The sequence below is a fragment of the Pinus tabuliformis genome, chromosome 2_1, assembly GCF_031772625.1.
Source record: "Pinus tabuliformis cultivar Carrire ecotype Pingquan chromosome 2_1, CPIR1, whole genome shotgun sequence".
NCBI lineage: Eukaryota > Viridiplantae > Streptophyta > Pinopsida > Pinales > Pinaceae > Pinus > Pinus tabuliformis.
In genome coordinates, this window is record NC_142299.1 from 484,472,117 (window position 1) to 484,495,504 (window position 23,388).

Genomic DNA, 23,388 nt, shown 5'->3' on the forward strand with positions numbered 1-23,388 from the left:
TGAGGGATATGATAGAAGACAAAAAGGTGTTGTTGGTAAAGGTGGACACTTTGAATAATACTAAAAATGCATTGACAAAATTTGTGAGCTCTGAGAAGTTCTCTTGGTGTAGAGAAACAATGGACATTGCAGAGCTGGATAAATGACTAAGCTCTCTTGTGGCCCCCTGTGGAAAGAAAACCAGGAGGTGGTCACAGGGGGTTTGAGGGGTGCAGGTAACCCCACTCTATGGGGTCTGGGGCAACGCCCTGGAAAATTTTGGTTTTGGACTCTATATTAGGTTAGGCAGACCTACCTATGGTTTTGTGCATGTTTTTCACACATGGTTTTGGACACAATGGTTTTCGATCGATGGTTTTGGACGCAATGGTTTTTTGGTCCATGGTATTGGATGCTTCAACATGTATAAATATGTATTGTAACATTGAAAGGAACATAATGAAAAATCACGCTGGTAGTCCCGGTTTTGGGATCCAGGGGAAAATCTCTGTGTATATGTGTTTTATGTGTTATGCTCTCGCATTGTTTTTTTTTTGCGTTTTAGAATTCGTATGCAGGTAATTTCTGTATAGGGTTAAAACCTACAATTTCCTCTACATATTGTAATTTTCTGTTTGCTTGAAAGCATCAATGATACAAGGACATTTTGCTTAAGTCTTGGAAAATCAAGAGTTAGAAAAATTAGATTAGATAATTGTTTTTATATCCTTCCTTAATGAAAAAACTTGAAAGAAAACACAATAATATTGTGTTTATTTTCTAGAATAAGTTTCTTGGATTGTCACTGTTACTTGTTCTGATATTAATCACATTAAGAAGTGAATTTTATTTTTAAATTAAGAACATATTTTAGCTTTCATTTTGGAATGTACTTTGCAACTAGTTTAGAATATTATTATTCTTTCTTTTAGAGCTAGTTATAATACGCTCTAGCCTTGTTTTATTACAGTACCATAATGTTGTAAATGTTGTATGATATTCTAACCTTGTAACATTAATGATTGAATTAATTATTCTAATCCTAATTTATAAATACAATATATAAATTAGTATTCTTTATACATTATTTACTTACACTGAAGTGATATCTCTTGTTGTTTGTTTATATTGAATCAAGGTTTTTACTTTTCACTTATTGAAATTTGATTTAACTATCGTAAAATAATTTACGACAAAGATAATTTAGGTTAGTGTAGGATAATTTTAGTATAGAATAGGATTAGTATTAGTCTTCTTTTTGGATTCAATCCTTCTTCAGAAGAAAGGATCCACTGCTAATGGAGTCGTTAAACTCGTCGAGGGTAGCTATCCCAAACATCTTGGGCTATATAAGAGCCCCAATCCAAGCTACATCTCCTTTGTTGACTTAGGCATGCAAATGCCCACCTCCACAAAACTCTAGACACGTTTTTCACAATTATGAGTTTTTTCTCAATTGTCTCAATTATGAAATAATTATAATCTCATAATTATAAAATCAATACAAAATAATTATGATAAATAATTCAATCATGTAATTTCACCCTTTTAACATGGAATAAATCTCACATAAGTAAAATAAAAGGTGAAAGGAGATGAATTTTAGCTAGAAACCAAGGTAAGTTGAAATTGGTTTCTCTCACTATAATGGAGTGGAAAATAGGGTTATAACATATGCCCCCTATAGCATGAATTCGAAAGAGAAACCGATGGCAAATATGCATTACAACAAAACTTAAAGCTCAAAATGGGAGGAAGGAGCCAAGAATGTGAAGGTGGATGAACAAAAAATGTGAAGTTAGATCGAAGGAAATCAAGTGGTGAAGTCTCAAATATGTTGATAAAACCCCAAGGTAGGCATACCCATGCTTAGTCATAAAGAGATACTAAATACTTAACATGAAATGATAAGACATGGCCATAAACAATACATAGCGGATTCGTGTGAAACATCAGAAAGATCATAGCCACCAACAAATACATCTATGTCACAATATACATCAGTAGGACTATGGACACATAATAGATAGGAGGTGCCCCAGGGTAGTCCTCAAAGTACATAATGAATACATAACTCCAACGCAACCTAGGAAGGATGACATATAAGAGTGAGATGTCCCTAACCAAGGGTCTTCTACATAACCCTAATGGTACAAATCAAGAACATGTAAATAGATGTGTTGATGTCTAGCATGGTAAAAATTGTCTGATTATTTGTCAATGAGGTGTACCGTTGACAAACAAGAGGAGACCCACCAATAATGAAAATGGACCCCAAGGTACCTAGGACAATCCACTAAGTGTGAATAGATTAACTGATGCTAAACACTCACGAACTCAACGATCTAGAGTTAATGATGTAAACCCATTTTCAATTGCAAAGGAACCTACCATTGATGTTTGCAAGCTCCAAGGTACTACTAGTTACTATATCAGGCTCTTGGATAATGAGTTGAAGTCGACAAGAGAAGATTCGTCGAAGGAGGGGCTTGATGTATCCCCCATCAATCAAAATGGAACACACTAAGAGATGTAGTAAATGGATGAATTCATGAAGTGATGAAGTACAATTGACACAGGGATGGATAACACAAAAAGGTCAACAAGCAACCGCAAATGGTCGACACTTGAACAGGTACCAACATGAAAAAAGAGTGACTTAGAAGCATGACTAATGATCACCACATAATATCATGAAACAACACAAGAGGCATTGAAGCACGCTCCATAGTTATTGGAAAAGTAACTAGCCAGAGGAGCATACAGACTCATATGTATGGTACAACTCTTAGGCAAGCTAAAACCCAACTGTAATATAATGATGTAGAAAGGTGACATGTTCGAGGGCGATGTGATTGACACTGGCATTTTGATAACTAACATAAATGAATATTCCCTTCCCATTTTCTCCTTTTAGTCTCCTTCATGGTTTAATGAGCACGAAAGAGAAGATAAGTATGTTTAGTAGGTTCCTTTTTTCGTAAGTTTTAATGACGTTAAAAAAGAGATAAAATTACACTCATACCCTTCTCATGGTTTAACAAGCTTTGAGAATGGTAAAGAGATCGCTCATTGACTTTCAATTTACTTAAAATATAAGAAAGGATAGAAAGAACTCGAAATTTTCTTTTATATTTTACGAGCATGAAAAGATGGAAAAATAAGCTTAGCATTTTCATAAGTTTAATGAGTAATGAAAAGAGACCAAAATTAGCTTAGTGTTTTCATTAATTAATGAGGATAAAAACAAGGCAAAAAGGAGCTCAGTTTCATTCAAAATTTAACAAGCATAAGAAGGACACTAAGGAAGCTCGTCCTAGAGGAACAAGTGGTATAAAAGGTAGTAGCTAGAGTCGCTATGATAGAACCACGCAAAGCATAAGGAGACAAAGAGACTGGCTTAATAAAACCACTCATCATAACAATTCCTCCAAGAAAGGGTAAAACACCAAGTGAAAGTGAAAAATAGGAAAAGAAGATGATGATGATGGAATTATGAAACCAAGCCTCATCATGCATAAATAGGATGATAGAATGTGGCAATCATGAGGGATAAAGCATGGAATCCTCTCGAGGTAAGGCCAGAAATAGGACAAAGAAGAGGACATGAGGCCTAGATTCTAAGCCATGGTAGATCAAAAGGAGGGATTCCAAAAGAGAATAAAAATGACACTGTGTGAACACCAATAGGGCAAGAAGGTGCTAAACTAGGATATCCATGTATAAGAAGGCTCTACTGTCAAATTATGACATGCATAGAAGAGAAAGTGGCTAATGTCACATTTTGACGGGTTCATATCTAAGGCATAATGATGGCACTCACAGTTAATCATGCATTGGAGATGGCGATATGGAAATTACCCCTATATTCTAGTTTAGAAAAACACACCTAAGGTCCAACATATGTCACAATAAAAAGCTACCCTATCCTATAAAAACCATCCAGAATGTGTAGAACCATGGTTAAATCACATAATGAAAGAGATGAAACATGGATGAGGTAAAAACATGACCATATATATATATATATATATATATATATATATTATTTTCATATTTATTTATTTTTCATATATGATGTACTAAAGAAGAGCTTGCATCACACATCAAACCAAAAAAGAGATAAATCATCACACGCTCCTATGTACAATATGTACAAGCGTAACCCAGTCCGATAGGTCATGTCAAGGTGTGCCCATTGTCGGGCACAGGCCAAGAATTTCCATACATTAACTCATGGAGGAGTGGAGGTACCATATGGCACACCATGAAGGGGCCATGCCATGGAAAATTGAATTTCCTGATTCCTAAAGGTTGATGATACTAAGAAAAACCTAGAATCATAGCGTTATTAGGAATGACCCATGAACATACAAGTTGAGTGGTCTCATGAGCTAGTGGAGCTTCTGGACAAGGATTGTCAATATGTAAATGGGGTACAAGACACTTGTTGACATGTGGAGAGAAGTTGGACAATTCATTAGCAAGTTGAGCATTAGAAACTCAAGACTTGACACAGTCCAAGGGTGACACTTCCAAGGAGGGCCGAGGAGAAGCCCCTTGGGTCGATTCAATATTTTATTTGCCAATCTCTACCTTTTCCAAATCGGGGAGACCAGAGACATCAACAAGCATAATCTCCCTAATATTATCAATAAGTGAAGCTGTGTGGTATCATAGAAAAATACTATATCCCCACCCCTCATTGGTTTCTAATATCTAACTGTGTCACAATGTTATCATCAACCAAAATCTTTGCAATAATTATATTCATTTAAATCACATTATAAAAAAAAATTATATAACAATAATAGATATTTTATCGATTTTTTCGAATTTGATCTTCCAAATAAAAGATTTAATAAATAAATAAATTATTTCTATATATTAAAATTTCATCATCATTTCCTTAAAACTTATTAACATGCAAAGCTTGAATCCATGTTATATAAATTACATTCTTCTCAAACTTCCCAAATCAAGAGAAGTTCTCTTAATTTTTTTTTGAACCTTTTTCAATGTTAGAGGAAACATTAGAAAATAGTTTAGTTAATCTTTGAAGTTACGTTTGTCAATGATAATTTTAAAAAATCTATTTATATTCCACCTCTAATTAAGTTTTGATTATAAGTATTTTTCTACCAAATTACAAAGATATGAAATGAAAGTTTTTTTCTTCTTACCTTATGGCATTAAAAGGCCTAAAATATAAATATTGACATTTTTATATTGTAGGTAAAAAAAAATATTGTATTTACATTTTTTAATATCCTTTAATTAAGTTTTGATTATAAGTATTTTTCTACCCCATTACAATTACAATGATATGAAATGAAAGATTTTTTCATTTTACCTTATGGCATTAAAAAGGCCTAAAATATAAATATTGATATTTTTATATTGTAGGTAAAAAAAAAAAAAAAAAAAAAAATTGTATTTACATTTTTTAATATCTTATGGTGTAAAAATTGTAATTTATGATATTGTTAATTTTATAAATTGGATAGATGATATTAAATCATATAAAAAGTATTAAATAATTATTGGTGAAATTTTAAGGTAAAAATGAGCATTGGAAAAATAATATTAAAAATTTTTAATTTAAAAAAAAAAAAAATTAAGATAATGATGTTGTCCTTAATGTAAAATATTTGGGAGAGAAAAGAAGACAATTATTTTTTTAATTTGTGTTTTTGGCTTATCTTTTTATAGGTTTACTCAAAGATCAAGTGTAGGTACCTATTGGATGCGGAATTAAAACTACACATCCAATGGGTACCTATACTCGATATATGAGTAAACTTGTAAGGAGATAAGTCGAAAATACAAATAAAAAAATATTTTTATTTCTTTTTCTTTAAAAATCCATCTCTTATATCACTATTTTAACTATTATTTATTATTTTCCTTACGAAGCCAATTTTAGACCTCAAAACTCCCCTAATGATAGTCTTGTCATGTTGACTACTCTAGCATAGGGGAAACTAGACCAATATCATAGCATTACTGCTTTTGTCCACGTAAAATCTTTAAAACTTATTATAAATCCTAACAAATATTATCTTCTAAACATTCTACATCCTACTCTAAAGACTTGATAACCTTCTTGGTCATTGATTTTAACAAAATATGACTAACATACATAACAACAAATATCATGATAACTTCTATGTAATAGGAGTGTTGGAGAGGTAAATCCCCTCTACGGATAGAGGCAATCCCTACTAGCCCAGAACAGGTCTAGCAACAATCAAACAATGCTACCACGCAAGTTCCTAATTGCAAATAAAAGGTAGGTGATGAAGACCTACTTGGATTCCAACGCTAATATTTGAAGAAGAGACGTCGCCCTCGCTCCTTTGCTTTGGCCGGTCACGATCCTCCACGATCCCCGTGAATGGACACCTACACACACAAAGAACAACACAAACACAAGCGTGAAATCTAATAAATGCAATTATACATCAGTCAGAAAGGACATAACTCACATTAACCATTACAAAGACAATGAGAGTGGAACCATAATGATAGTCATCTATTATTAATAATCAACAAAGGAGAATACAACCAATGTTCTGACGTCAAGTCCTCCTTTGGCTGGGTGCTCAGCTACACAAGTCTTGCAAAGCTTGATGGGATGGGGAACAAGCCTCTCTCTCTTTGGTGACAAGATCTCCTCACTTAGGTTAAGCCTTATGGACACAAGGAAAGCTCTTGCAACTCTTCTTGATCTCTTGATATCTTCCTTACAGCACCAGCATTACCACTAGCTTGCTCAAGGCATGGAGACAAGCTTTTATAGATGAAAGAGGAAAAGATAAGATCAATCACATTAATCATGGATTTGGCTTTATCACTTGGAAACTTCCATGGAAGGGTGGCAAACTACTTCCCATTCAAGGAGATTCGAAGCCAAACCATCCTCACCTAACATGGATTCAGTTGGTGAATGAGTTGGAGAGAACCTTCGGAGGTTGATTTGTTAAAAACTTTGCCCAAGTAGGTTGGCGCGATTGCGACTCTGGGACAGAGCGCCAACTGGCGCGCCCTCTTTGGAGGATTTCCCCCATTGGCGTGGGCAGTACACAGTGAACCCGCGCTAATGCAAAAAGGGCTATTTTTATGGGCAAGCTGCAGGAGATGTCTTCAGGGCATGTGAAGCTCATATTCAGAGGGGAATGATGCAAGTGGTTTCAAGTCTTGTCACTTCTCACAAGTCCCGGAATGAGTCCTCCAAGGTGCAGGAGAGGGGTAACAGGGACGATGACAAATTACTGTGTAACAGATGCCCCCTAAAGCATGAGGCCCGAGAGAGAGAGGGGTGAAATGCTTTACAAGAACATGCGTAACTGAAAACACTGCCGCCGGAGAACCTGCATGGAGAAGTACAACTGATATCTCATAGTACATGATATAAGTGGTATGGGCGCAGCCATCCATAACAGAGTACACAATAATCCAGATCCAAGGCATGGGCGCAGCCATCCATTGAGGATCGGTAAATAGACTCAGGCATGGTCGTAGCCATCTGGTGAATGAGTCATGTAATCATCATAATAATCCACAAATCGCAACCTGGATCCATACAGACAAAATCCAGGGTCTTGCGCTCCATCTCGACCCGAACAGAGTACAAGTTCAAGCATGTGAATACATGAGCTGGAGTCGAACATGCATGAACATCGTCTGATTACCAGTCAATAATGAAAACTGTTAACAGATGCGAGAGGTACCACCAATAATGACAATGGCCCTCAAGGTACTATAGGTACAATCTACGGCGTGCGAATGAATGAGCTGGCGTCGAACACCCGTAGAATCATTTGATCGGAGGCCAATGATGAAAACCTCTCATCGAACACGAAGAACCTGCCATTGAGGCATGCAGGCTCCAAGGCACCGGAAGGGAGTCTCTAGATCAGCTTCCTGGATAATGAGCTGAAGTCGACAGGAAGTGACCTTGATCAAAGGTGGGCCATGATGTTTCCCACATCATTGACACGAGACAGAGGAAAAATGTTGTGGTGAATCAAAATTATGCGAGGTATCAGAGGGAGGTTGTACATTAGCAGAGGTCAACTTCTCTTGAACATATCGGCGGCACGACAGTGGACTTGGCAGTATTTGACATCAACGGATCAGAGGTCATGACGACGAGGCAATGAGCAGATGAGAGGTCAAAACGGGATCACCCAAACCCACGGAGGCCAGTGAAAAATGAGATGAGATGTTCCCACCCAGACACGAAAGCAGAGAAGTGCCATGTTCAAGAGCGACATACTGCCGACTCGACAATGATTATGGTTCCATTTTCCCCACCATTTCTGGCGAGTACCCCGGTTATTTTTAACAAGCTTGATGGGGATAGCATATGCTTGTGAAGATCCGATGTCATCAGAGTTTAACGAGTCTGACAAAGGAAGAACTCGGCGTCTTTTCATGTTTAGAGAGTTTGAAAAGACAGCAGAAAAGAAAACTCCAACGGGGTCCTTTTTCGTAAAGTTGTGTCTCACGAGCTCGAAAAAGTATAAAACAATGCTCGAAAGAACTGCCCGACCATTACGATCGAGGAGTACTTTTCATGATTAGTGACGTCGACCTGAAAAAGTAAAAAAGTGATCGAGATCACGTCGTTTCGTAACCATTAACGAGCCTGAAACGACAAGGGCCCGACAATCTTTTCGTTTTTTACACAGTCGGAAAAGAATTTAAAGACAACTGCCTCTTATTTACGTTTAACGAGTCAAGAGGGATAACTCGGCGATCTTTTAGTCTTTAATCGGTTGGAAAAGAGCTGAAAGAAGACCTCCATTTTATTCTCTTTAACGAGTCAAAAAGGGAAAAATACTCGGCAATCTTTTCATATTTTACGAGTCAGAAAAGAGCTTTAAAGGAGACTCGTCTTGGAGGAACGAGTGGTATAAAGGGTAGCAACTGGTTCCGGTAATGGTGGAACTACTCAAAACATATAATGGTCAAGAGGCTGGCTAATAAAACCACTCATCGTTGCGGTTCCTTAGGAAAGGATAAACAACCAAGTGAAAGCATATGATCGGCCAAAGATATGGTGGCGATGGAATGAAACAACCAAGGCTCATCTAATGGAATTTAATGGATAAACGACAATCACGAGATGTAAATCGAGTATGGGTTCATTTTTACACAAGCTTGAACCATGGAGAACTTTGCTTGGATTCGGTTTCATGTTTACACAAGCTTGAAACGAAAAACTATGCTTGTTATAAGTTCGCATGCCCCCAGCATGATAACGCAAATCGAGGTACATGCCCCCCAAGCTTCATTGCATTCAACAAAGTGGATGGAATGAAGGTTCACTCTCGAGATCTTAGAAAGACTCGACTTGGATTTTACGAGATATTAATCAAAAGACTCGATTTGGAAAGGGAGTTGTTTCATTTTTTAATGAGGTTGACACAGTGAAAGAACTATCCTCATAACTCTTGTTTCATTTGTTAACGAGGTCGCCACAAGATCGAAACTATCCTCGGGACCCCTTGTTTCATGTTTTAACGAGCTTGACAGAAGACAAGGAACTATGCTCTAACCCTTGTTTCATTTTGTAACGAGCTTGACACAAGATCAAGAACTATGCTCGAACACCTTGTTTCGTTTTTTAACGAGGTCGCCACAAGATCGAAACTATCCTCGGTACACCTAGTTTCATTTTTTAAGGAGCTTGACATAGGAAAGGAACTATGCTCTGACCAAACCTAGTTTCATTTTTTAAGGAGCTTGACATAGGAAAGGAACTATGCTCCGACCAAACTTCATCATAATGAATAGGAATTCAGTGCTTCCAAGAATGCCACGCCTGATGGAAGGACCACATCTCGGAAGTCAGGACCCAATGCCCCCACGACACTATGCACAACGGCGGAATCACTGGACACAGGCACGGGATAGGTGGCCACGTAGTTGATCTGTGGTGGGTCAGATACAACTGGTGGATGAAAACTAGGAGGGGACGACAATTGCGCAAGAGGCATCAGGGGACTAGCGAATGACACTTGATTGATAGTCACAATTCTTCCATCGTGCGGAAAGCAAACCACACGGAAAAGCGAAGAAATGAGGGCCCCCATGGCGTAAACATAGTTGCGACCAAGGAGAACACTGAAGTCTAAAACACCTTGGGTAACCAGTACGTCTATATAGACGGTTTTGCCTCCCAAAGTAATAGGGAACTTCGGGAGAACTCCTAGAGATGGACAGGCTCCTATGTCGAAGGCCAAAAGATTCTGTGTGACCGGCCCAAGCTGCGGGGAACCTAAAGCTTGCCAAGTAGTGTACGGCATAAGACTGACAGACGCCCCTTCATCCAAAACAGTGTCAGGTACTGCCTTAGCACAGGCATGTACTATGATCTGGAAAGGCATATGGGATGGAAGGCGGCCGGCGATCAGGCGATTCCAATCAAAGGAAGCGACCAGACTACTTAGTGGGGGAAGCGTGTGATTGCCCCCATGTGCTAAAGGAACCGAAGGAGAACCTTCGGGAGCAGCTGGGTTAGGGGAGTCATTTCGGGACTCAGGAGAATCTGAAGAGACGAGAAGAACATGGGCGCAATTCTCTTCCGAAACAGAGTGAGCGAGCGATGAACTCGAATCGACACTCTTTCCGACCAATGGTTGGTCGGGAACAGGCTGGGGACAGTCGGGTTCGGGAAGAGGGGCCTGGACAAGAGAAGAATTTGAATCAATCTCTTTGTCAGCAGGGGGACGATCTGCAGCTGCAGAGAGACGTTGATATCCAACGGGGAGTTGGGGTGAGGGGGTTGTGAGACTTTCCAAGACGTTGGAGGCTTTATCCATGAGCGGACAAAGGTGAAGGGGATGATTGCCTTCACAAAGTCGATAGGGGATTCGAATCTTCCCTTGTCCCTTACCATTCCCAACTGCTAGGGTGGCATCACCGTGAACTTCAGAGGACGATGAGGGGCGGGCCAGATCACGAGACCATACTTCTAAGACCCTGGGAATGCCAGGACAATCGCGAAGAAGATGGTCCTCCTTGCATAATCTACAAGGAAATTTGACCTTCCGCGGAGGAGCAGAAGGTGGCCCGACTTCAGGTGTACTCGGGGTAAGAGCTGCACTTGTAACCTCTCCCTTAGGAGACCTCTTCTTCTTGGTCTTCTTCTTCTTCTTCTTAGCCACCTAGTTACTCGAATCGAGACTCTCACCAGGCGAAGTAGAAGAGGAGGACGTAGAAGTAGGCGTCGAAGGGGAGAGAGCCACCTTAGAATCAAAATGATGTTGTTCAGGTGGAGGGACTGATTGACCAGACGGTGAGACGGTAGGGACCAAAGAGGTTGAGAACAACCAAACCAACAACCCAACAGTTAACCCTGGGAGGGACAACGTTGCCATATAATGAGCACCAACATTCCTGATAGGAGGGAAATGAACAGGATTCCCGTCAGGAGGGATACTTGGGTTGGTGAACCCCGAAAAAGTTTCCATCGAGAACGAAAAAGAAACCTACTCAAGCTAACGCGAACAAGACCTAACCGGGTAAATGTGAACGCGGCCGAATAAATTTTAAGACAAAGGAACTGAACTTGACCTTTTCATGTTTTAAGAGTCAAGAAAAGGACAAAAAGGTGACTCTAGTCGCCTTCGAATGTTTTGTGAGCCCGAAGTGACAAACTGCTCAAGTGAGCCTTTTCTTTTAAGGAGTCCAAAAAGGATCAAAAGTGACTACTCTGGAGAAACTAGGCAAAGGGTTTACCAGACAATCCGTAAAACTGCATATACACCTTAGCAATCATATGAAAACCAAGGACTTTCCGTACGGCAGTCAATCTTCCCGAATGCTGTGTTCGGTGCGTTACGGCTTGTAAGGCGGCAGACACGGCTTCCTATGGATCAAGGATGATAACCTAGTGGGGTCTCCCCATATACGCGACGGTACGTGGGAGCACAATCCGTGTTAGACCACTATCGAGTCACAAAAGGAGGAATCACCCAACCGTAATGTGAAACAACAGTGACTAGGTTTAACGACACTGGAACACGTCTCTAGCCTAGACCTCTAGATGTTTGCGTTAAGTTCCAATGCGTTGTTAAGTTTATTCAGTTCATTTTATGGTTGATCTTCAATTAAGTTTCGGTTTCAGGTCCTACCGTATGTAATCTCTCACAATTGCCTAGATGCAAGCTATATGCCAAAGAATACCTTTTCGTTCGATGAATACTAACTACGAGAGGGTTAAGAATTTTATGGTTGATCTTCAATTAAGTTTCGGTTTCAGGTCCTACCGTATGTAATCTCTCACAATTGCCTAGATGCAAGCTATATGCCAAAGAATACCATTTCGTTCGATGAATACTAACTACGAGAGGGTTAAGAATTTTCAATCAAACAAAATGAGCACAATCAATCAAACAGCCTAATGCAGCTAATGGCAAATAAATGAAACTTTTTCTTTTAAGAATACAAATCAATGAAAAGCTCTATTTCCCATTAACTATTGAATGCAAAAGATATTTGTTCGATTTCTTTTTCAATGGCACAATGCACTAAATGAATTTTGAGAGACAGTAACACTGAGTAAAAAAGAAATAAAGTCACTCAATGAGAACACAATGAAATTCCCAAGACACCAAAACAGTTCTTCAAACCAAAAGAAAAACAAAGGCTTGTACGAGCTATGTGATCTAAGCTCAAACAAGGCAAAATGAAATCCAAGCAAGAAAGAAGCAAGTCACTCGGAAATCAACCAAAAACACTTCAACAATCACTGAGCAAGTGTAAAAAGCAATCACAAAGTTGACTGGATGATCAAGAAACCCAAGACTCCTACGGAAGGCTTGACACACACGGCCACTAGATGCCCTAGGGCTAGGGTGTGAAATCGGTAGAAAGAAGCAAACACCGGAAGGATGGAGGTTAAAAACCAGTCAAACAGGGATAAAACACACTCCAGCAATTGAAAAAGATGTGGCAAGATACAAATCCAAGCTCAGAGGGCTGGCAAACAAGCAAACTGGAAAGGTTAACAGGCCTGGCGCGACTGTCAGGCTGTAACTCGCGCTATAAAGGGATTGGCGCGGGTTGTCAGTTAGCAACATGCGCCAACTGGCGCGACTGTCAGAGGAAAAGTCGCGCTAATAAAGTTTGCCAAGTGAAAAAGAGAAACAAGCAGTCCAAAGCTTGGTTTACAGTATCTAGGCAGGCCAGGAAGCAAGAGGCAGCAAGAAATTCAATCCAGAAAGCTATCCAAGCAAGCAAACAAGAGAAAACCAAAGAGGCAAGACAAAACTCCAAGTCGTTCGGTCCGTAAACCAAACCGGAGATTGACTGAAGTGGCTTTGATCTACTCCACTAATGCAAAGCAATAGTGTTTCGAAGGCTATCTGGCCATACTTCAGGCTCCGTCTAAAGTTTACAAATCAAACAACAAGTTGTTCCCCAGTGGAGTCGCCAAATTGTTGGAGAGGTAAATCCCCTCTACGGATAGAGGCGATCCCTACTAGCCCAGAACGGGTCTAGCAACAATCAAACAATGCTACCACGCAAGTTCCTAATTGCAAATAAAAGGTAGGTGATGAAGACCTACTTGGATTCCAACGCTAATATTTGAAGAAGAGACGTCGCCCTCGCTCCTTTGCTTTGGCCGGTCACGATCCTCCACGATCCTCGTGAATGGACACCTGCACACACAAAGAACAACACAAACACAAGCGTGAAATCTAATAAATGCAATTATACATCAGTCAGAAAGGACATAACTCACATTAACCATTACAAATACAATGAGAGTGGAACCATAATGATAGTCATCTATTATTAATAATCAACAAAGGAGAATACAACCAATGTTCTGACGTCAAGTCCTCCTTTGGCTGGGTGCTCAGCTACACAAGTCTTGCAAAGCTTGATGGGATGGGGAACAAGCCTCTCTCTCTTTGGTGACAAGATCTCCTCGTTTAGGTTAAGCCTTATGGACACAAGGAAAGCTCTTGCAACTCTAATCTCTTGATCTCTTGATATCTTCCTTATAGCACCAGCATTACCACTAGCTTGCTCAAGGCATGGAGACAATCTTTTATAGATGAAAGAGGAAAAGATAAGATCAATCACATTAATCATGGATTTGGCTTTATCACTTGGAAACTTCCATGGAAGAGTGGCAAACTACTTCCCATTCAAGGAGATTCGAAGCTAAACCATCCTCACCTAACATGGATTCAGTTGGTGAATGAGTTGGAGAGAACCTTCGGAGGTTGATTTGTTAAAAAATTTGCCCAAGTAAGTTGGCGCGATTGCGACTCTGGGACAGAGCGCCAACGGGCGCGCCCTCTTTGGAAGATTTCCCCCATTGGCGCGGGCAGTACACAGTGAACCCGCGCTAATGCAAAAAGGGCTATTTTTATGGGCAAGCTGTAGGAGATGTCTTCAGGGCATGTGAAGCTCATATTCAGAGGGTAATGATGCAAGTGGTTTCAAGTCTTGTCACTTCTCACAAGTCCCGGAATGAGTCCTCCAAGGTGCAGGAGAGTGGTAACAGGGACGGTGACAAACGGTGACAAATTACTGTGTAACAAGGAGAGTTCACTTGGATTCTATCCAGTGGTCCTGTCTCCTCTTCAAATTCTGTGAATTCCATGAATTCCATGCTGGTTAGAATCTTTTCCATCATTGTGACTTTGTTTACTAACCTTCTAATTTGTTTTTGCACTTCATCCATATTTAACAATATTTCCCATTTCTCTTCTGATTGCTCAACTAATACTTTTCCCATAATGTTCTTGAGTTTCCAACAAAGGTTTATTGGTAGCATATATATTGTAATCTTCATTCTCATGTTGTTCGTGTTGAAAACTCGTCTACCACCATATTTCTCTTCTTCGCATCTGCGATGAACCATCATTCAATTCTTGATCTGCTCTCAATTTCCTCAATTTCACTTTGGATCGTTGGTGGGGTATTTTCGTAGTAAATATCAATAAAATGATACGCTATCATATGGGCTTGAGAGGTAGATGGAATTCTAGCATTACTACAACCCCTCCTACCACTTGAACCTCCTCACTAAGGCATAATTCTCCAACAAGAATGAGTATAGGACCGAGGTTCAAAGAAAGGAGGATGACATACTACACAAAAAAGAACAATGGACAACGCAAACCTAAGAAAGAGAACATTTAGCCAGTCCACCCAAGATAGCACAAAGACCGCTCACCTTCAAACAAATGTCAACCCAAGACTCAAAGAGAGAAAACTAAGGACCAAACTTTTGTAGGGATGAGTTTGAAGCGTATCCCCACCCTTTCATAATCATCTAAAACAATATGGGAGGCGAGGTGACTGTCTAACACAAGAATCAAAGAAAAGATATGAGACAGGGGTGACTATAATCCACAAAAGAAAAAGATAATCCTAGATAACACAAAAGAGATATCCCAACACTAAGACAAAGACACGACCAAAGAAGCTTAAACTTGCTACAAGTATAGCCCCAAATTGAGAACCAAAAGCACCAAAGAGGAATGCCAAGATAGATGAGATATAATGAAAGTTCAAACCATGGATTACTTTTCTATGAAGAAGTTTCAAAGGCTAAGACAACTGAGTGGAAAAATGGAGTTTCAAAACTGAAGCCTTCCACACCCTCTATGAGACCCTAATTTCAAAATGCTTAAGCAAAGACTCCACCACTATAATAAGGAACTAAACATTGATACGATAATTTGTGCATAATAAAACAAGACCAATACGACCAAGATGCCAAAGGAATTGATGAATGCCACTAAAATTGTCAAAAAGTACTTCCCAGAGCTTATTCACTGAAAGAGGAGCTTGATAAAACCAAACAATGTTAAATATGAATGAATTTAGGGCTAATCATAATGATCATGTAATTAGAGGGATTACTTTTATCTCAACTTTTAAAATTAGGAACAATGAGGTTTTGAGTTCTAGGTTTAGGTAAAACCCTACTTGACTACCAAATTGAATGGATTTTGTATGTGACGAATAAGTACAGGGCCCTCCAATTTTTAAGATATTGGCTTGGTAACTTTGGATGTGAATCTTATCTTTCCTTTTGTAAGTGCTTAACCCCAAACTTTATATATTTTATGACAAAACTTCATCCCAATAGAAACATTTGGAATGTTTTCCACAACCAAATGGGATTTAGAAAGATTTTTTAGGTAAGAGTTCAAGTCATTCAGAGGAATCATACTATTCTCTTTAATTTTAAAAGTCAAATTTACCTCTATAATCTTTTAATATCTGACTTTGGTAAGTGCAAAAGCTTCTATTGTTTTATGTTTATGGAGTGCCTTTTTTTTCTTTTTAATTAAGGCTTTGTATCTTTTTATCTCATCCGATTTTAGCGAACCATTAGAGACATCCCTAATAACTTCTCCAACACTTTTACACTCGTTGAAATACCAATGATTGGCTATTCTATTTTTCTTTTTACATAACATCTCAATAGATAATTTGTTAATGGAAGTAGAGAGGGTTGTCATAAAATTATGATAGAGGTTTTCAATATTGTTATTATACAATATGACATTTAATTCAATATTTAAGCGTTTAAAGAAAAATTAGCATTATTTTTTGTTTAAAAGGCAAGTACTTTAGCTATCAAAGTTTTCTTCAATGGAGATTTTGTGCAGGATAAAGTTCAAAGTTGAAGCCAAAGGTCGATGGTTGAAGTTAGACTCGTGCTCATTTAAAAGGTTAAAGTTTACTATTTATTTGTAGGGATATCACATGGTCCATGACACTACTACCTAGTTCATGGATACAAATCATCTAGTTAGAAATTTACCATCTCATTAGACCGTTGCAAATTATTAGATATTGAGAACTATAAAGCTCAATTAGTTCAATACCAAATAAATATAAATTCTCAATCAGGGCTTCATAGTTTTTTGCACCTATTATCTAAAGCAAGGTCCTCATATAGCTAAAGAGGATTAGGATTGGAATTATTGTTTAGAAAAATAACTTAATTAGCTGAGTTACAACATTAAAGCCTCTTAGAAATGGGATAGTATCTTTAATTCTCATATTGTAAATACCTTGTTCTGTGTTTGTAGGGACAGTTTTTATCTAGGTTGTTTTTCTTATAGAAATAGAATTTGATGGGCAAGAAGTAATAGATTGTTATATAAATATTGTTGGCATTAAAATCTTAAATCTCCCTACAAATGTATTGATTGAGCATGTATTTATTATAAGTCAAATGTGAGAAGAAATGTTCATTTTATGTAACAAGCATATGCCTCCAATCCCTTTATGAAGGATTTGATATTCAATATCAATCACATACAAATCATTCAATGTTAAGAACCTTAGATTCTTCATGCTTACAAGCTTCAACCAATAATACAATACTAATTTCACTCAAATATAAATTAATATATGCCATTTGTTCCATGGAAGACCATGAAGAGGATCTCAAGTATACCAAATTCCTATTTATTTTTTACCTTTAGTATTTGTATCTCTAATAATAACTTTTTAGTTCCTAATTATTGTTTGTTTTCCTTCTTTCTTAGTTTCTTTAATCTTTCCAAATTACTTAGTTAATTCTATTTGGTCTTTTGGAATGAAGTATTTTCTTTATAGATATTTTGGCCTCTTTTATGCTTTGTAATTTTGCTTAATATACTATATTTATGGTCCTTAAAACTTCACTTACTATAATCAACCTATCTTTATATTCAATTATTTTGTCCAATATCTTTACTTTTATGAAATAAGTTGTCTCAATATATAATTTATGTTTTAATTCTTGTTAAAGTGTCTTTTATCTTTCAACACTTTAAAAAAAAACAAAAAACAAGCCAATAAATATATAAAATAGAATCATATTTCTTTATATTTAGATTCCTTCACTCTTGAGAACATGTCCCGTTCTTTTTAAAAATAATTATAAAATATAATTGAAAATTAAATCACTTTGATGGTGATATTAAGTATAATAAGTTTCCTTAGGTTATGGCCAGTTATAAAAAATAACTATATGAAATCATAGCAAACAAATTGGAATCTTTTATTTAGACATAATAGAAATATAAAATTGTTTTATAAAACAAAATAGAGGCCGTTTAATTATATTATAATTAGTATATAATACATTATTAATGATAAAATGATTATTTAATATTTAATATTAAATATAATAAATTTAATTGATTTATTATGAGTTTTAAATTTTGTTATAATTTATTTATTTGTAAAACTTATTTTTACATCTATGAATTTATTACATTTAATTTTTTATTCTTTGAAAATTTTCAAAATATATGTTACTTCCAAAATTAATTATAAGGATGTTATATTTTGTTAAAAAGTAATTTACACTAGCTTGAATTTAACCATTATAAAAAAGAGGAGTAACATCCTGAAAACTAAACCATTAATAATCTCTTTAAATTGGTGCCATAACGTTAATAAAATATTAAATATATATTTATAATTAAAATATAATTATTTTAAAATTTTAGTTTTATCGTTTACTTTTAAAAATTATTTTCCATAAAACACAACAATAAAATTTAAACTACCTCCTCTTTAACCTGATTAATTGAATTTCTTTAAAAAAATTATCTAAATTAAATTACTTTACAGTTTTAACAATAATCAATAATTAAATTAAATTAAATTTCTTTACAGTATCAATTAAATTACTATTAAAACCATGTACTCGCATAAAATATGTAAATATGCTCGTTATAATAAGCACGAGGACCATGATGTAAATATAATTGTCTAGCAATGAATACACTCTGACAGCGGTGGGTGTCTATTATTGAAAAAGACAAAATATAAATAAAAACATATTTATAACCGTTATGACCGTCTGACCGTCTGTTACCGTGATCTAATTAGACAATTCCTATTTCATAGACTATAGAATAGTTAATCCTCCACTCAGCGGTTCCCCTACTCCCACACAGGGCATTGTAATTTAGGACATTTTGAGACATCTAGCATTTCCAACCCCGTAAAATCTTCAACGCCTTCCACTTCTTCTAACTCAAGGCACTCACGAACATTCATTCGCTGAAGCTCTGTCGCGTGCTCCAACCCCCGGATCCTCCTCAGCTTCACACATCCAGCTGCGTAAAACCTCTCCAAGGATACCAACTTTTCCATGCTGGGCAGTTCTTCTAACTCTGAGCACTCAGAAACAGCTAGGACTCTAAGATTTGTCGTCTGCCCCAACCCCTGTATAGTCTTAAGCTTCTTACATCCTTGTGCCCACAACTCCTCCAAGGATACCAACCTTTCGATGCCCGGCAGTTCTAACTCTGAGCATCCAGAAACATCGAGGTATTTAAGTTCTGTAGCCTGCGTCAATCCCCGTATGCTCTTCAGCTTCAGACATCTACCTACCCGCAACTCTACCAAAGATACCAACTTCTCCATGCTGGGCAGTTCTTCTAACTCTAAGCATTCAGAAACATCGAGATATTTAAGTTCTGTAGCCTGCGTCAATCCCCGTATGCTCTTCAGCTTCAGACATTCGGCTACGTTTAGGGATCTCAGCTTCGTCGCCTGCGCCGACCCCCGTATGCTCTCCAGGCTCACACAGTAGAGTGCCGCCAACTCCTCCAAACATAAAAACGTTTCCATAGTTGGGAGCTCTTCTAGCTTGCGGCAGTAAGAAACATGTAGGAATCTGAGCTTCGTTGCCTGCGCCGACCACCGTATGCTCCTCAGGCTGTTACAAGACTCTGCCCGCAACTCCTCCAAACATAAAAACGTTTCCATACTTGGGAGCTCTTCTAGCTTGGAGCAATAAGAAACATCTAGGGATCTCAGCTTCGTCGCCTGCGCCAACCCCTGTATGCTCTTCAGCCACATACAACCGTTTACCCGCAACTCCTCCAAACATAAAAACGTTTCCATACTTGGCAGCTCTTTTAGCTCTTCGCACCAAGAAACATCTAGGAATCTCAGCTTCGTCGCCTGCGCCAACCCCCGTATGCTCTTCAGCATGTAACATGTTTCTGCCCGCAACTCCTCCAAACATAAAAACGTTTCCATACTTGGCAGCTCTTCCATACTTGGCAGGTCTTTTAGCTCTTCGCACCCAGAAACATCTAGGAATCTGAGCTTCGGAGCCTGCGCCAACCCCCGTATGCTCTTCAGGTGGTCACAATCAAGTGCCCGCAACTCCTCCAAACATAAAAACACTTCCAGCTCTTCTAGCTTGCGGCAGTAAGAAACATCTAGGAATCTGAGCTTCGTCGCCTGCGCCAACCCTGGCAGCTCTTCTAGCTTGCGGCAGTAAGAAACATCTAGGAATCTGAGCTTTGTCGCCTGCGCCAACCCCGGTATGCTTTTCAGCCTCAAACAGGCTCTTGCATGCAACACCTCCAAAGATGCTGGCAACTGCAGAGGTGGGTGCAAAAGCAAAATGTTCACTCGTTAACACCACAAGTAATATCATAATTCACATTATCATAACCTTACGAATTCTTTTCAAACGAAAATGTTGTGCGACAGTAATAGCTACTAAACATACAACCGTCAACCTAACAAATTTCTAAACATACAGACGTCAACATAACAAATTTCTACTTACTGATGATTCGCATTCACTGTCCGGCAATGTTTTTAATTTGCTTCTATCCACTCGTAGAACCCTTAATTTCTTCATTGTAACCAACGAAGGCACGGAAAAGTAGGGACATCCTTCCCAGCTGAGCCACAATAGATTTGGTAACTTCACCCTCCTCAACTTCACCCTCCTCAGGATGCGTTCCAAGATCAGAGAGCCTTCAATATGAAGAATTTGCAACCTCCACAAAATGCGGTTCAAGCCATCATTTTCAGCCTCAGTAATCTCACATAGATCATTCTGATCTTGCTCATCGCCATCAAATTCGCCTTCAACCAGCCGAATTCCCCGCACGGCGATTTCCTGTCCATAGTTGAAAAACGATCGTTATGGCTGGTTCGTTCAAAAATTCGTTCCACACTTTTAGTGAATAATCTTAAAAAAGAGAATGACTAAACACTTACAAATGATTGTTGTGACAAATAATCAATAACCCATGCATAAACACTTACAAATGATCGTTGTGACAAATAATCAATAACCCTTTTTGTCTGCCAAAGACGATGTGGCGACGAAGTAGCAGCAACCTCTCTTCCGAGGTCTCTTACGTGGTCGTGCATACGTATACAATTCTGGTCGTCCACTTCTACGAGAGACTTGTCCTGCAGATTTAGAAACCCTCGCTTTCCTATCCAATCTGATCCGTTCCATATGCTTATGGCCGAATCCCTGTTTTCACCTATGAAAAAGCACGCGATATCTAGGAATATCTCTTTTTCCTGTTTATCGAGTGAGCACTAACTTCTAAAAAGTGTCTTCTGTATGTCACTGGGAAGTATTTCTTTAAGAGCCTCCAATTCATCTTCCCACTGGGATATTTCTTTATTATAAAGTAATGCCCCAACTATTTTCAGAGACAAGGGCAATCCATGGCAAAATTCTAAAAACTTATATACGAGATGCTGAAACGCTGGAAGCGGATCAGCTTGGCTGAAGGCATGGGAACAGAAGAGCTCTTGGGAGTGCTCTTCATTAAGCCCAGATAGCTTATAAATAGATGAACCTTCAACTCTTGAGCTTCTGAGAACACCCCTATCTCTAGATGTAATCAATATTAAACTCCGTGAATTGAGATTATCAGTTTGGACAGGCAAAAATGCATTCACCTGGTCAACATTATCAACATCATCAAACACTATTAAAGTGTCAAAACATTTCAGATGCTCTTCCAGCATCTTTTTACCTACATGAACATCGTTTACCTGCTCATCCCTTCCAGTCAAGGTCTTAAGGAGTTGAACCTGTAACAAATGTAAAGACCTATTACTTGCTTTATCTCTGACGTCAGCTAAAAAACAGGATTTGCTATAACCTGATCTCTTCCTATTGAAGAAAAGTTTTGCTAGCGTTGTTTTTCCTACGCCACCTAACCCTACAATCCCCAAGATCTGAGGTTTCCCGCTTTCCTCTTTCTGCAACAGCACTCTATCTTCGAAATCTTTGAGCTTTAAATCCAACCCTGTTGGATAATCAGCCACGTGCAAGTCTGGCTCTTTCACCATTTCTGACAGACGTTTAACCAACTTATCTAGCAGCTCCAGCTCCAACTCCTCACTAATTATTCAGAAACAATAAGTAGACCTAGTGAGAAACAAACGCCTATGTCTATTTATCAGTATAAAACACAACTATACCAATACGGAAGGTTGAGTTCTCACCCATTGGACGACACCAGCTCGAAACCGCTATTGCTTGCAACTCGCTGAAGAGCCTTTCTCCATTCCATAGTAGTCTTGATATCATATCGCCCCTTCTTCTCAAGAGATTGTAGGGCTTCACCATAGGAGCCCCGCACCCACCGGACGTCAGCGGGGCTGACACGGTAAAAGACTGGTATTACAGGAGCATTTGACTGTAACATCATTACGAGCTCCTTCAGGCACCAATATGACTCAGCATATCTAGGAGAAAGGATCGCCACATGAACGGAGGCGGTTCTAATAACGTGCTCTAACTGAGAAGAAATTTCGTATCCCACTTGCATCTCCTCGTCATCGACAAAAGCCGTCAATCCTTTCTCTCGGAGGCGAAGATACAGAGATCTGGCGAAGGTTTTCTTCACGTCAACCCCGCGATGGTTTATGAAAATTTTGAAGGATTTGTAGGTGGGATTAGCCACGGCAGAGGTGGAGGATGAGGATGTACCCATTTCGAACTTGGGATTAGCCACGGCAGAGGTGGAAGATGAGGATGTACCCATTTCGAACTTGGCATTATCCACGGCAGAGGTGGAAGATGAGGATGTAGCCATTGCGAACTGGAAAACAAAAATGAAAGGTAGTAAGGTTCGATACTATGGACGCAATTTGCAGAGGTGTAGACAAGTGAGGGCTTGTAAAGCGCAGAGAGATCGAGGGAAACACTGGCTGTAAATATTAAATCTTCACCTGCGGTTTATGCAAGGTTATTTTATGCACCTGTGGTTTATACGTAGTTATTTTATAAAATACAGAGCATAGTAACCGACATCGAGCATCAAATTTCAACGCATTTTTGAAACCCCACGCGCATTCAACTAAAGGTAAGACGCAAACAGGCCCCACACGCAATTGGAGGTAACACGTAGGCCCCACAAGATGCTCTGCACGTCATGACAGCGTTAATTAAACGCGTATACATTTAAAAGGAAAAGATGCTCAACTGTCCAAAATTTTGAAAGCATTTACACCGTAGATTATAGAACTCAGAATTATCATTCCAAAAGTTCACAAATAAAATTATCATTTCAAAAAAATCTTTACTAAATTTCGAAAAAAAAATATATCATTAAAAAATCGAAAACATTAACAACT

At 38.4% G+C, this 23,388-nt stretch overlaps 1 protein-coding gene across 1 annotated transcript in view; it reads right to left on the reverse strand.

Moving 5' to 3' along the window:
• Positions 1-23,172, reverse strand: part of LOC149201019 (uncharacterized) — a 38,530-nt gene extending 15,358 nt beyond the window's left edge. The window contains 4 exon segments of the mRNA XM_089401167.1: positions 18,925-20,367; positions 20,561-20,899; positions 21,049-22,150; positions 22,255-23,172. Coding sequence (XP_089257293.1) covers positions 18,925-20,367; positions 20,561-20,899; positions 21,049-22,150; positions 22,255-22,847 — 3,477 coding nt within the window. The 5' untranslated portion in view covers positions 22,848-23,172.
• Between the last annotated feature and the right edge of the window lie 216 nt (positions 23,173-23,388).